The sequence below is a fragment of the Myxocyprinus asiaticus genome, chromosome 11, assembly GCF_019703515.2.
Source record: "Myxocyprinus asiaticus isolate MX2 ecotype Aquarium Trade chromosome 11, UBuf_Myxa_2, whole genome shotgun sequence".
NCBI classification, from domain to species: domain Eukaryota; kingdom Metazoa; phylum Chordata; class Actinopteri; order Cypriniformes; family Catostomidae; genus Myxocyprinus; species Myxocyprinus asiaticus.
In genome coordinates this window covers 10,030,120-10,045,300 of record NC_059354.1, presented here as the reverse complement: position 1 = coordinate 10,045,300, position 15,181 = coordinate 10,030,120, and the positions used below count along the sequence as shown (strand labels likewise).

Genomic DNA, 15,181 nt, shown 5'->3' with positions numbered 1-15,181 from the left:
TTTTCCAGCTAGAGTGTTTTACAGCTGTTCCTACATTTCTAGTGTGCATTTGCTTTGCATTAGATCAACATGGACTTTTGATCTATGATGTAAACTCAATCAAACGATTCTATGGCATTCTGTCAGCTCACCGCCAAAGACATCTCTCTGATGCAATACCTTTTCTTGGGAATATAGTTTTGCTTCTGTACCACATTTTTCCTTGCAAATATAGTCCCCTGTTGTAATACCCAGCTCATGTATGTGTTCTGCTTCTTATCATCCAGCATTTGAGCACTTTCAGTCATATTTTGACACAGCAATAGTAGAGCGATTACTGTTCATGCATAGAGCAACACTCAAACAGAACTTGGCGTAACCTATCTAACAACCACCTCAAGATGTCTTTGACTCTTCCTATGTGTGTTCTGCTTAATCTCTTCTTTCTTTTCCCTTACAGAGCGCAATAGTGACTGCCCAATTTTTCAGTGGCCTTTTTCCCATTAATTTACTCCATGGGGATTTCAAAAACTTATTTTAATAAAAGAGTTCTAATCCATGAACCAAACCAACCAGTTCTGATGTGAATCACAAAATTACAAATTTCAATTTGAAGCATGTGGAAGCAGTTTTAGGAAAATCGGAAATGAAAAATAATGGTACATGACTGTACACTTGACATCTTTTAGAGAGTGAACTACAATCCATTGAAGCATTGAAATAAAAATGGCAAAACAGTATATTACGATTGATTTATAGCTGTTGATTATAAGTACAAAATATAATATACACTGGCGAACAAAAGTTTGGAATAGTGTACAGATTTTGCTGTTTCGGAAGGAAATTGGTATTTTAACTCACCAAAGTGACATTCAGCTGATCACAAAGTATAGTCAGGACATTACTGATGTGAAAAACAGCACCATCACTATTTGTAAAAAGTCATTTTTGATCAAATCTAGACAGGCCCCATTTCCAACAGCCATCACTCCAACACCTTATCCTTGAATAATCATGCTAAATTGATAATTTGGTACTAGAAAATCACTTGCCATTATATCAAACACTGCTGAAAGATATTTGGTTAATTAAATGAAGCTTAACATTGTCTTTGTGTTTGTTTTTGAGTTGCCACAGTATGCAATAGACTGGCATGTCTTAAGGTCATATTAGGTCAAAAATGGCAAAAAAAAGAAACAACTTTCTTTAGAAACTCGTCAGTCAAATATTGTTTTGAGGAATAGCAACTGGCTCTAACCAGGACAGAAAGAGATGTGAAAGACCAGATGTACAACTAAACAAGAGGATAAGTACATCAGAGTCTCTAGTTTGAGAAACAGACGCCTCACATGTCCTCAGCTGACAGCTTCATTGAATTCTACCCGCTCAACACCAGTTTCATGTACAACAGTAAAGAGAAGACTCAGGGGTGCAGGCCTTATGGGAAGAATTGAAAAGAAAAAGCCACTTTTGAAACAGAAAAACAAAAAGAAAAGTTTAGAGTGGGCAAAGAAACACAGACATTGGACAGCAGGTAATTGGAAAAGAGTGTTATGGATCTTAACCCCATTGAGCTTTTGTGGGATCAGTTAGACTGTAAGGTGCATGAGAAGTGCCTGACAAGACAGCCACATCTATGGCAAGTGCTACAGGAAGCGTGGGGTGAAATGTCACTCGAGTATCTGAACAAACTGACAGCTAGAATGTCAAGGATCTGCAAAGCTGTCATTGCTGCACATGCAGGATATTTTCGTTGAGAGCTCTTTGAAGTTATTTAAGAAGTTCTGAATTTTTTTCAAATTGTAATAGTAATTTTTCACATTATTAATGTCCTGACTTTACATTGTGATCAGTTGAATGCCACTTTGATGAATAAAAGTACCAATTTCTTCCCATAAGAGCAAAATCTGAACATTATTCCAAACTTTTGGCCACAAGTGGAACTAAGTGTATAAAAACAATATATTTGAAAGTAATTGCAAAATATTTAGACCAAACAGATTACATCATTCACATTACTTCCATGATAACAGTGACTTCTCTGATTGGTGGAACTCTCTTTAGGATTATGGGTTGTGTAGTTCTTAACTGGAAATTCTGCTTTTAAACTTTTTTTTTACGAGGTTAAAATAGCATACAATTATTTTTAATGTAAAATTATTTTTATGAATTAGTATTAACATAGCTCATGATAGGTCAGAGTTCATGATAGGTCTGTCTCGAAAAGTTTATACATTATCTTTATGGGGAAACTGAATGTGATTGTTACTTCCTGAACCCTGGTGTTGCACTCTATTGTCCACGAAGACAGACTCTCACAATGTCATTCAACACAGCTCACCCATCTGTGAGCTTAGCAATTAAATATTGCTGTTTATGCAAATCTGTTTGTGTGATCTCTGAATAGAGCAAGGCTCATCTAAGCATTCAGGAAGTCAGTTTGATCTCTAAACCCCTGCTCTTTGACAGTTTGGTGCTTTCCAGCTGCCTGACACAGACTGACCATAAATAAACAAATACTAAGGTGCAGAGTGTATACTTAGAGGCCAGATCACAAAGTATCGGCCACCCTGTGCTTTTTCTGAGATTTAACAGAGGTTGCTGTTCAATTGATACAACAGAGTCAGATGTCGTTGAAGAAGTAGTCCCAGATATCAGTTTTAAATTGTGGGGTGAAATGCACAATAATTTTCCAGTGGCTTCCCGTGGTTCTAAATCCTAGTGGGTTACCTACATATGATATCTTAAAATGCTGCCAGTGCACGCTTCAGACTTGAAGATCACATATATCCTTTATGAAGATATGATGATTATGAATAGATATAGAGCTAAGAGCTATAAAAGAAGTTTCAAACAGTCGAGCAACGGTATACTGTTTGTGACCATTTAGACATCGGCCAAAGCCTGGGGGAGGCGTTTTGAGGAGTATTTAAATAGGAGGACGCACAAGACTACATGTAAAACCTTAACTAATGTGACATAAAAATGTGTTTTCAATGACTTCATGCCTCATTCTATGAGTAGAGTTCACATGAGATCAGTATAAGATGCTAGAGATGTTAAAGTAATACATAAGATAATTTGTAATTTGTTATGTTTGCATTCTGCATTCATGAACCTAATGCGCTAACACGCTATACGCAGCCATAATATGCATCAGTTACCATCTGTTTTTGTAATATATGATGACACTGATGCTACTGCAAATATGGGTGTAAAACAGAGTGCTAGACAGACATAAATGAGCAGAATACAGACAACAGAATGATAATTAGAGAGGTATCTCTAATATAAATGACTTTAGGCTGCAGATGCCACATGTATGAAGCAGCATATCAAACAACACAGTGAATAGACACTTAAGAGTATTTGAGTATATTTGGTTCTTTAAACTAACTTTTAAAAACAAAATCACAAGACATGGTCTTGGAAAGTGTCTCTACACAAACGATTGTACAAATGTAGGTAAGTTTTCACCAGCTTGGCAAGTCTTTACGCCGGTGTGTTCATGTTGACTGATCTTAACCGACTCAACAACGTTACCGGGATTGGTTGTCAGCCTCAAAGTAGGTGGAGTACCAGGTCACACCCACCGATGACGTGGACCAGTGGCAGTATGAAGGTTTTTTAGCTGCTGGTACGACGTTTTTCAGAGAGTTCGCTTTGACAAACTGTTTCTAACCACGGAAAATAACTCAAAAGCTCCTTTTGGTGAGATTTAGTTCGAAATGACGTCACACTCAATGTTTAATTTTGCTTGAAGTATATCAGGTCCTTAAGAGGTGCCACTTTGGTTAGGATGCTGCCTTAGAAGGCAGCTGGCTATATAGGCAGTAGACAGCAGGGCAGTTCACTAGGTTTTAGAACAGAACTACTTTTAGCAATTGAATGCAACAGGTTGCAGTTGTAAAAATCCCATTTATTTTTTCCATAGGCAAAATTATTTGTAACTATAACTTGTAAACCTTGAAATTGATGGTATATGTTTTTGTTGAAACCTTCAGCCTGTGTTATTTTAACTTTTATTATTATTATTTATTTATTTATTTTTTTAATCCAATTGGTTTTTAATTTGATTACTCCATTTGTGGTGCTATACCCAGTCATGTACCATTTGTCTTTTTGTCCCATTTTCAAATACTTTTTTCTTTCAAAATAAAGTGTGTAATGTTGCAATTCACCTCAGAGCTGGTTGGTTTGGTTCATGACTTATCATGAAAAGGATTTCATGGAATCCCTAAAAAAACTTAAGGAACATAAACGGCTGAAAAAGTAGGCGGGCACTTCTGTGTGTGAACACCTTGAAATTAGAAATGTCATACTCTGGTAAATTTATGTATCTCAAGCACCATTTTATTATACAGTTTTCCCATCAAACAAAGAGTTGCACCCTTACATTTAGCTTCCACTGAAGCATTTGCTATTTAAAAAAGGCTGTTGAATATAAATAAAGAAGGACATTTTTAAATGGCTCCAGAGACACTGAACTTACTGTTCCACTCCCAAACAGTGTGTGAAGACAGAAAGACAAAAAAAAAAAAAAACAACAATAACTTTTTTACCATTACAGCAGCAAAAAAATACTTTTTTTTCCCACAGTAGTCTATTACTCAATTGCAGATCTATGTAAGATTGGCAGCATGTGCTATGAACAGGCCTGTGCTTGGAAGAAAAGGCTTTTTTTTTTTTTTTTTTATATATACCCCTTCTGCCTCACAGAAGGCTCAAATTTCAGCCTGATTTGCAGTGATCACTGCCCTCATTGTCCTGTGTCTTTTTCTGCCATCAAGAACCACAGAAAAGCCATGTGGTTTTCTGCAGCAAGCCTGCCACTAGTTCTAAAGGCCTTGATGCAGTGTCATAGGGGAGGGATGCCCTCCTTAAATCTGGTTGGTCATTTCTTATTTTGACCACACGAAGGGCTCTTTAAAGCAACAATAAAAAGCATGTCATCAGCCAACCCAACATGCACTTTTTTATATGATTTGCTCACCAGTTCTTCTTTCTACAGGGGAAGTACATGGATATCGAGTTTGACTTCAAAGGAGACCCCCTGGGTGGAGTCATCAGTAATTGTGAGTATAATTACAAGCTCGATGGCGAAGAGTGTCCCTGTAATAGTGTCCATGAACAGTTCAAGAATTAGTTCAACCAAAAATGAAAATTCTCACATTATTTACTCACCCTAATGTAAGATGTGATCCCAGATGTGTATGACTTTCTTCTGCAGCAAACAAAGATTTTTAGAAGGATATCTCAGCTCTGTAGGTCCATACGATGCAAGTGAATGGTGACCAGAACTCAGAAGGTCCAAAAAGCACAAAGGCAGCATAAAAGTAATCCATACGACTCCAGTGGTTAAATCAATATTTTCAGAAGTGATGTGAAAGGTAAGGGTTAAAAACAGATCGATAATAAATGTCCATTGTTTTACTATAAATCTCCAACTTTGACCACCCCCAGCCAGTAGATGGCTGAAAGTGAAAGTCCCTTCCACACCAGAATGTGGAAGTGAAAGTGCAGATTTACAGTAAACAATTACTTAAATATTGATCTGTTTCTCAACTATCATTTCACTTCAGAAGGCAATCATTTAACCACTGGAGTCGTATGGATTACTTTTATGCTGCCTTTGTGTTTTTTGGACCTTCAGAGATCTGGTCACCATTCACTTGCATTGTATGGATCAAAAGAGGTTAAATATTCATCTTAAAATCTTCATTTGTGTTCTGCAAAAGAAAGAAAGTCATACACATCTGGGATGGCATGAGGGTGAGTAAATGATGAGAGAATTGTCATTTTTGGGTGAACTCTCCCTTCAACAGTCTACTTGGCTTGGCACACATACTCTTGACTCTTAAGCCAGTGGTCTATTATATTTACTGTAGCTAAATGCTCCCTTGTGCATTTGGTTTTCATCTAGCCTTATATTACTGCATAACTTCTCTCGTAACTATCAAATTCTAAGCTGTAGTAACATTTATCTGGTCACAAATGTAACCCTGCCACTCTGAAAGTGACTTTTAAAGTGTTTAAATGGAAATGAAAGTAGGACCACTTGACATTGAGAAATAATTCATCAACCCTAGTTTAAGTGTTGACACAGTCCATTGACACAGTTAGTTCATTTGCTTATTGACAAGAAGAGTTTGTAACCTACATAAAACAGCCATTAGAGTAACTAGTCAATCAGCTAGTGTGCCACCATCCACATGATGGACAGAATAGAGAATTGAAATCAATTTTCCAACATTAATGATATCGATATGACATCACACTGAATCGCTCTCTCCATCTGTCATTTTCACTCCTTCATGCACATGCAAACAGAAACATCCAAAGCTTTGATCCAAAACCTTGTGAGTTCCCTATGGGCAGTATTTTAAGGCATCATATGCTCACTCCTGATGCCAAAAGTTGTTCAAAAGCTAGGCCACATAACTATGCTGATCAGCCTCTCAGGAGAAATGCAGGAATCCAATAATTGTGACAAGTTTAATGAAAAATGTCATCCAAGATTGTGGACGAAGACATTTTTATTTATAATTCAATTCATTCATCGCCAAGTATAAATAAATACTAAATAAGGACTATTTTGCCCAATATTTGTATGCAATATGTATTTTTATGCTAATTAGAGTATTCTGACTTAAGCAACATGCCAACGGCAAACTCAACTGTGAGAGAAGTCTTGCTTGAGTTTTGCGTGAGCAATGTTCTTTGTGTGATGCACAGAGTTGCTGCCTATGTAGAGGTTTCCAACTGCTCACTTATGAGGGTCCATTTCAGCTAGGATGCTACCTAAGAAGGCAGCTGCCTATGTAGGTAGACAGCAAGGCAGCTCATTTGGTTTTGGAGACCGACTTTTCCTAAGGACAGTGAGACCTTTGTCTGTTATTTTGACTTCACAAACAAATATAGCGAAATACACAAAGTGTAAGCAAAATGTTACAGTACATTTTTTCATACAGTACATGGGAGTTAATGCCCTCTGTTTATTTGCATTGCGATAAGTTTTAATGCTAGAATGTGTACTGTGTGAACAGCCCTTAGAATGTAGCTGCCTATATAGCAAGCAGACTGCAAGGCAACTCACTAGGTTTTGGAACAGAGCTCAGGTCTGACTGAATAATTAGCAGAAAGTAATGCAGAGAAGTAACGGGAAGGTCTTAGATTTTTGAAATGGCTAAGTGAAGGACAGAAGTAACTGGCCATAACTGGAATTTTGCAAAAGCAATAACAAACTGAGGTCTTCAATTTTACTGAAGGTGGAAGGTCAGAGTGGAGTTCCCTTAGGCGTAGAACGTTCCTGCATTCCTCCGCCTCATCCTGCCTTGGACAAGACCACAAGATCATTCATCTCTTAAAGAGAACAGGAGCGAGAAAGAGAGACAGGAAGGATACTCTTAAGTGTTTGGTTACCGCTCAGGCAGATTCCACAACAGGAGATGTTTACAGTGCATCCGGAAAGTATTCACGGCGCTTCACTTTTTCCACATTTTGTTATGTTACAGCCTTATTCCAAAATGGATTAAATTCATTATTTTCCTCAAAATTCTACAAACAATACCCCATAATGACAATGTGAAAGACGTTTGTTTGAAATCTTTGCAAATTTATTAAATAAAAAACGAAAAAAAAAAAAATCACATGTACATAAGTATTCACAGCCTTTGCTCAATACTTTGTTGAAGCACCTTTGGCACCAATTACAGCCTCAAGTCTTTTTGAGTATGATGCTACAAACTTGGCACACCTATTTTTGGGCAGTTTCTCCCATTCTTCTTTGCAGGACCTCTCAAGCTCCATCAGGTTGGATGGGGAGCGTCGGTGCACAGCCATTTTCAGATCTCTCCAGAGATGTTCAATCGGGTTCAAGTCTGGGCTCTGGTTGGGCCACTCAAGGACATTCACAGAGTTGTCCCATAGCCACTCCTTTGTTATCTTGGCTGTGTGCTTAGGGTCATTGTCCTGTTGGAAGATGAACCTTCGCCCCAGTCTGAGGTGCAGAGCGCTCTGGAGCAGGTTTTCATCAAGGATGTCTCTGTACATTGCTGCATTCATCTTTCCCTTGATCCTGACTAGTCTCCCAGTTCCTGCCGCTGAAAAACATCCCCACAGCATGATGCTGCAACCACCATGCTTCACTGTAGGGATGGTATTGGCCAGGTGATGAGCGGTGCCTTGTTTCTTCCAGACATGACGCTTGCCATTCAGGCCAAAGAGTTCCATCTTTGTTTCATCAGACCAGAGAATTTTGTTTCCCATGGTCTGAGAGTCCTTCAGGTGCCTTTTGGCAAACACCAGGCGGGCTGTCATGTGCCTTTTACTGAGGAGTGGCTTCCGTCTGGCCACTCTACCATACAGGCCTGATTGGTGGAGTGCTGCAGAGATGGTTGTTCTTCTGGAAGGTTCTCCTCTCTCCACAGAGAAACACTGGAGCTCTGTCAGAGTGACTATCGGGTTCTTGGTCACCTCCCTGACTAAGGCCCTTCTCCCCCGATCGCTCAGTTTGGCCAAGCGGCCAGCTCTAGGAAGAGTCCTGGTGGTTCCAAACTTCTTCCATTTACGGATGATGGAGGCCACTGTGCTCATTGGGACCTTCAATGCTGTAGAAATGTTTCTGTACCCTTCCCCGGATCTATGCCACGATACAATCCTGTCTCGGAGGTCTACAGACAATTCCTTGGACTTCATGGCTTGGTTTGTGCTCTGACATGCACTGTTAACTGTTAACCTTATATAGACAGGTGTGTGCCTTTCCATATCATGTCCAATCAACTGAATTTACCACAGTTGGACTCCAATCAAGTTGTAGAAACAGTGGAATTAAAATTGCAATCAAGGATGATCAGTGGAAACAGGATGCACCTGAGCTCAATTTTGAGTGTCATGGCAAAGGCTGTGAATACTTATGTACATGTGATTTTTTTTATTTTTTTTATTTATTTATGTATTTTTATTTATTTTTTTTTTGTATAAATTTGCAAAGATTTCAAACAAACTTCTTGCACATTGTCATTATGGGGTATTGTTTGTAGAATTTTGAGGAAAATAATGAATTTAATCCATTTTGGAATAAGGCTGTAACATAACAAAATGTGGAAAAAGTGAAGCGCTGTGAATACTTTCCGGATGCACTGTAATATGCCTATAAAGTATTGATGAGCTTGTGGCCCAAAGCCACTGAGCCACTGCTGTGGAAGTCATTTGCCACAACTGTAACTGCTTTTTCCAGGACTAATTTTCATTTGCCATCTTGGCTTTATAATGAACCAAAATTAAGAATTTGTTTCCTCCAGCAATCTATCACAGACAACTCTAAATGAAGGAGTCACTCGATTATAGACTGTCTATTAGGGCTGGATATAACTTTTATAACATTTTTAGCCTTTTGAGGATATTCATTATTTAAGATTTGCTCTGAAATGGCTTGAAAGACTTTTGTTTTCAATCAGAGGAACTATTATTTCAACCACAGTCGATTCAATGTTCGATTCAGTTCACAGTCAAGCCATATTCAATGTTTAAGATGTAAAACAGTAGTACAATACAGTATAAATCTAGTTAAAAATGTTGTTTATTGATTGAATGTAATAACATTTTATGCATTAATATAACAATACATACAAATTACCACAACATTTTAATATACAAAAAATTGAATGCAGAAACTTCAGTGAACATTTGAGTGAAAGTACAAATGAATGCTTGAATCAGAGTTATGAACCTGTTCATTGAAACTGACTGTTTGGACTGGTTCACTAAAATAAATCAAACTTACAGTTGTGCTCAAAAGTTTGCATACCCTGGCAGAAATTGTGAAATGTTGGCATTTTTGGTCTTTTATTTAAGGATAGTGATCATATGAAGCCATTTATTGTCACATAGTTGTTTGGCTCCTTTTTAAATCATAATGATAACAGAAATCACCCAAATGGCCCTGATCACAAGTTTACATGCACTTGAATGTTTGGCCTTGTTACAGGCACACAAGGTGGCACACACAGGTTTAAATGGCAATTAAAGGTTAATTTCCCACACCTGTGGCTTTTAAAATTGCAGTTGGTGTCTGTGTATAAATAGAGTTTGTTAGCTCTCACATGGATGCACTGAGCACGCTAGATACTGAGCCATAGGGAGCAGAAAAGAACTGTCAAAAGACCTGCATAACAAGGTAATGGAACTTTATAAAGATGGAAAAGGATATAAAAAGATATCCAAAGCCTTGAAAATGCCAGTCAGTACTGTTCAATCACTTATTAAGAAGTGGAAAATTTGGGGATCTCTTGATACCAAGCCAAGGTCAGGTAGACCAAGAAAGATTTCAGCCACAACTGCCAGAAGAATTGTTCAGGATACAAAGAAAAACCCACAGGTAACCTCAGGAGAAATACAGGCTGCTCTGCAAAAAGACGGTGTGGTTGTTTCAAGGAGCACAATATGACGATACTTGAACAAAAATTAGTTGCATGGTCGAGTTGCCAGAAAGAAGCCTTTACTGCACCAATGCCACAAAAAAGCCCGGTTACAATATGCCCAACAATACCTTGACACGCCTCACAGCTTCTGGCACACTGTAATTTGGAGTGACGAGACCAAAATAGAGCTTTATGGTCACAACCATAAGCGCTATGTTTGGAGAGGGGTCAACAAGGCCTATAGTGAAAAGAATACCATCCCCACTGTGAAGCATGGTGGTGGCTCACTGATGTTTTGGGGGTGTGTGAACTCTAAAGGCACGGGGAATCTTGTGAAAACTGATGGCAAGATGAATGCAGCATGTTATCAGAAAATACTGGCAGACAATTTGCATTCTTCTGCACGAAAGCTGCACATGGGACGCTCTTGGACTTTCCAGCACAACAATGACCCTAAGCACAAGGCCAAGTTGACCCTCCAGTGGTTACAGCAGAAACAGTTGAAGGTTTTGGAGTGGCCATCACAGTCTCCTGACCTTAATATCATTGAGCCACTCTGGGGAGATCTCAAACGTGCGGTTCATGCAAGACGACCAAAGACTTTGCATGACCTGGAGGCATTTTGCCAAGACGAATGGGCAGCTATACCACCTGCAAGAATTTGGGGCCTCATAGACAACTATTACAAAAGACTGCACACTGTCATTGATGCTAAAGGGGGCAATACACAGTATTAAGGACTAAGGGTATGGAGACTTTTGAACAGAGGTCATTTCATTTTTTTCTTTGTTGCCATGTTTTGTTTTATGATTGTGTTATTCTGTTATAACCTACAGTTGAATATGAATCCAATAAGAAATAAAAGAAATGTGTTTTGCCTGCTCACTCATGTTTTCTTTAAAAATGGTACATATATTACCAATTCTCCAAGGGTATGCAAACCTTTGAGCACAAATGTACTAAGTCTGATGTCTCTTTGTAACTGAAGTTTAAATCTTTAAAATATATGAATGCTCTCATACTAATAAACCAAGAAAATGGCAAAAAAGATTGTGGAACTAGTCTAATGACACACCTTAGAAAACTTAATGTACAAATGAAAAGCACATTAAAGTCTTTGTGAACTTATCGTAAACATTCAAAACGTCCTCCAGTACTACTGTCATTTTTTGGACTGTCGAAAATGGTTTTATTGGTGCCTGGCCAACCGTTGTCAGAATTATCAGTAGTCCATTGATAATTCTGCTTAATAATATTCTTATTTGCACTTTATCTCAGACAAACCATGCTCCGTGCCTTATCTTATATCAACCTCATTAATGCTGTTTATGATGAGGTGATAAATTCTGTGTGGGCTGATACTGCTGTTTTCCACTGGACACACATCTGTGTACAGAGAGGGTGGTGAGACACGTCCCTCTGCCCCACACGTGAATATCTCCTGTGAGACTTCCTGTCTCAGCTCACACTGAATACAATGAACAATGAAAGCATCACCATGGATACCTATATATTCAATCTGCAATACTGTACTGTAAACAGTAAGATACCTGAAATGAATGTTGTGGGGTCTGCTCTGTACATAATATGAGATAAGCCCTTGCAAATGACTCAATACATTCAATAATGTATTAAATGAAAATGATAACGTTATTATAATATTTGACAATATTGACCTGAATTCTGTTTTTTGCAAGATAACTAAATAGTGTTGCACAACCAGTGAATGGTACACAGTACAATTGAGCGCAATTTCTTGGTTCCAGAAGTTTTTTCCCATGCATTTTCTCCATAGGCATTTCAAAAAAGTATTCGGACACTTCAAAGCCTTGAACCAAACCAACCAGTTCCATGATGAATCACAATATTACAACCTTTGACTTAAAGCAAAAATACGAGATCTAGATTCTTATGCACTTAAATTATTCTATGTGGAATGAACTGCATACCCTAGAAAGCATTGTGAATTATATAAATGGCTTTTTCATTGATTTATATGAATGAAATGCAGCATAATTTAAATATATTGCAAAATTTGCAAACACACAACTATAGAAGTTTGATAGTGTTGGGAGACCAACTCCGTTCATCCGCAGTGCTTAATGGGAGTGGGCAGTCACTGCTGAGCTCTTTTGGCAATTGCCGTTTCCATAGTATCAGTGACTTCTCTGATTGGTGGAGCTCTCTTCAGGATTATGGGTAGTGTAGTCCTTCACCTGGAATTTGATTATTACACTTGATTTGTTAAAACTGAAGCTGAAATCACTCACTTGTGGCTTCTACAGTACTCTACCATCGCTTAACAACCTTTGAGCTCCTAGTTAGTCTGTCCTGAAAAGTTATATATTATTGCTCTAAACTAATTGATCTGTAAGAAAATAGATGGGATTACTTCTGGAACCCTACTGTTGCACTCAGTTTAGGCTGAAAGAGTCAAATGTAAACTCTCATATAATGTTTCGTGCTTTGATATTTCCCTTTTTAAGATCTCTTGGAGAAATCCCGTGTGGTAAAGCAGCCCAGAGGAGAGAGGAATTTCCACATCTTTTACCAGCTGCTGTCTGGAGCGTCAGAGGACACGCTCAGTAAGAGAACGCTTACAGATCACTTACATGTGCAATCTGCATTTATTCTAATCTACACAATCCATTCAATGGCTTTCAGAACATAATGTGGAAAACATTATTAGACACATTCAGGGGTACCTTAAAGGCTCCTTAAAAATAATTTATGGTTCATTCATGGTTTGTTTACACCCCATTGGACAATAGCCATTGTTTGACATTGTTAATGAAAGAGAATGCAATAACAAGCTTTGATTTCAGGCATCAAAGGTGTTAGCAGAGCACAATACCACACAGCAGTAAACCAATCTAATGGCCACTGGGCCTTATGGGTTAGCTAATACACTGGTGCAAAAGCCTGATAAAACTCTTGTGTTCTTCTTTCAGAAAAACTGAAGCTGGACCGAGACTTCAGCAAATACAACTACCTAAGTCTGGATTCAGCAACTGTCAATGGACTGGACGATGCTGCAAGTTTCAGAACAGTCAGAGTGAGTTTGCTCATGCATGTTAATATTAATATAAAAAATGGTGTTCTAGTTTTATTGGAGGTATTTTCTGTAAATTGATCTGTTCAAATGCTGATTAGTGGTGTCAGCCTAACTTGGATCCTCAACTGATTCTTTTTGTGCCTCATAAATACTGACTACAAAGTAAATAAAGTGATTTGATCAACTTTTTCCTGGTATGACAGATATAAATAATCAGATGTTTATTGAGAGTGGGTAATTGAACTTTATTGTACACTAAACTGTCATTAAATCTAGTTTACATGAGGGAAGTATTGCGTGCCTTTTACTGCGTGTTTAACTTGTATCAAAACGTCTTTAAGTCAATGAGTGAGTATTTCTGTTCAGTAATTTATGTTGAGTCATAAAAGCCTTTATTGTAAAATATTGTGTTGATAAATAGGTTATAGTGCATTTTAAACATGTTGTCCGCTGAGTTCAGCATGTGCTGCATGCTTAAAGCGCACTTTCGCCACCTGGTCTCATCTCTCACTCGGGCTGCAGCACAGAGCACTGCACGCACGTCTCGTAAGCCCAGTTTAAACGGTAACCTGAAAACACAGGCTGTGTCCGAAAACTGAAAAATGCTGCCTTCGGAGGCTGTATAAGGATGGATAAAATAAGGTGCTTTTTAAACCGTTCAGAGAGCTCCATTCATCCAAAAACACTGTTGTTTAAACCATTAACTGATAAGGCAGCTGCCTACGTTTCCCAATGGAGCCAAATTTCGTATAAAACAGCCCTAAACAAACAAAAGTGTAGCTCCAATCCTGGCGTCCTCCAACAATCTGCTATTGTTGATTATGTTGTTGTTGCTATTGAAACGTGCATGCAAAAAACGTCAGAATAAAAAATGGTCGATACTAGATGACGTCACTAAAGTTGTTGCTTTGTGAGAGCGAGTGCAACAGGGGAAATTCTCCACGGGTGTTCCGTTCCTCCTAACAGTTCTCATCTAGAAAGTTTCTTAGGGAAAAGTACTAGGACTGTAGGTGGGAAAGTGCCTGATATCCCCTACTTTACCACTTTGCATAATGAGTAGCTTGTTACGGTTTCAAAGTAACTTCCCAAACACTGGTCCTTACACATTATAGCGTGTGATTCATTGGCTCAGAGCATTTTGGGATTAGCTCAGATCTTTAGTGCCCTGAATGATGATGTTAGCAAAGTTAGCACCTTATCTCCCAGCTGTACTGGATAAGATCATCCTTTACCCCACTGAGGTGGAGTTTCATCTCGGCAGTACACTTGGCAATGTGTCAAATACAACAGGGACGTTCATTTAAGGGGGAATTCCATTCACAGCTGACTTGTGAAGTGCAAATGTCTTTTTCTCACGTGCACTTAATGGTATGAAAACGCATCATGCAGAGGATGAAACTTTTAGCTGGATTGCCTTTGCAGGGCTAAACAAAGATTTTTGTATGCTGTCCCCATTTTTACTTGCCCTGGTAAAATGTTGCTATTTTTTTAGCAACTGTTTGGTTTTTAAGTCAGAAATGAAGTGCCTGTAGCAACATGATTTCTGTTGTTGTTGTTGTTGTTGTTTTTTACATTTAAGTCTCTTTATAAGACAAAAAAAAAATTGTCACATATTTTTAGTTAGGGTTTATCATTGCTGAAAAAGTTACTGCTATTCGGTAACTATACAGGACACGTGAAATCAAAAAAGAATTATGCTTCAAACATGCGTTAAAACTGACATTTA

The 15,181-nt window shown here is 38.3% G+C and overlaps 1 protein-coding gene across 4 annotated transcripts in view; it reads left to right on the top strand.

Annotated features, from left to right (window-relative positions):
* The window catches only part of LOC127447748 (unconventional myosin-Ib-like), a 161,121-nt gene that overhangs the window by 87,928 nt on the left and 58,012 nt on the right, over positions 1–15,181 (top strand). For 3 of the 4 annotated variants that reach the window (XM_051709787.1, XM_051709789.1, XM_051709788.1), the window contains exons 7-9: positions 4,991–5,054; positions 12,887–12,985; positions 13,352–13,455. In XM_051709787.1, coding sequence (XP_051565747.1) covers positions 4,991–5,054; positions 12,887–12,985; positions 13,352–13,455 — 267 coding nt within the window. Of the gene's footprint in view, positions 1–4,990; positions 5,055–5,561; positions 5,752–12,886; positions 12,986–13,351; positions 13,456–15,181 lie in introns of those variants that run through there. The other variant, XM_051709790.1, reaches the window with a different exon arrangement.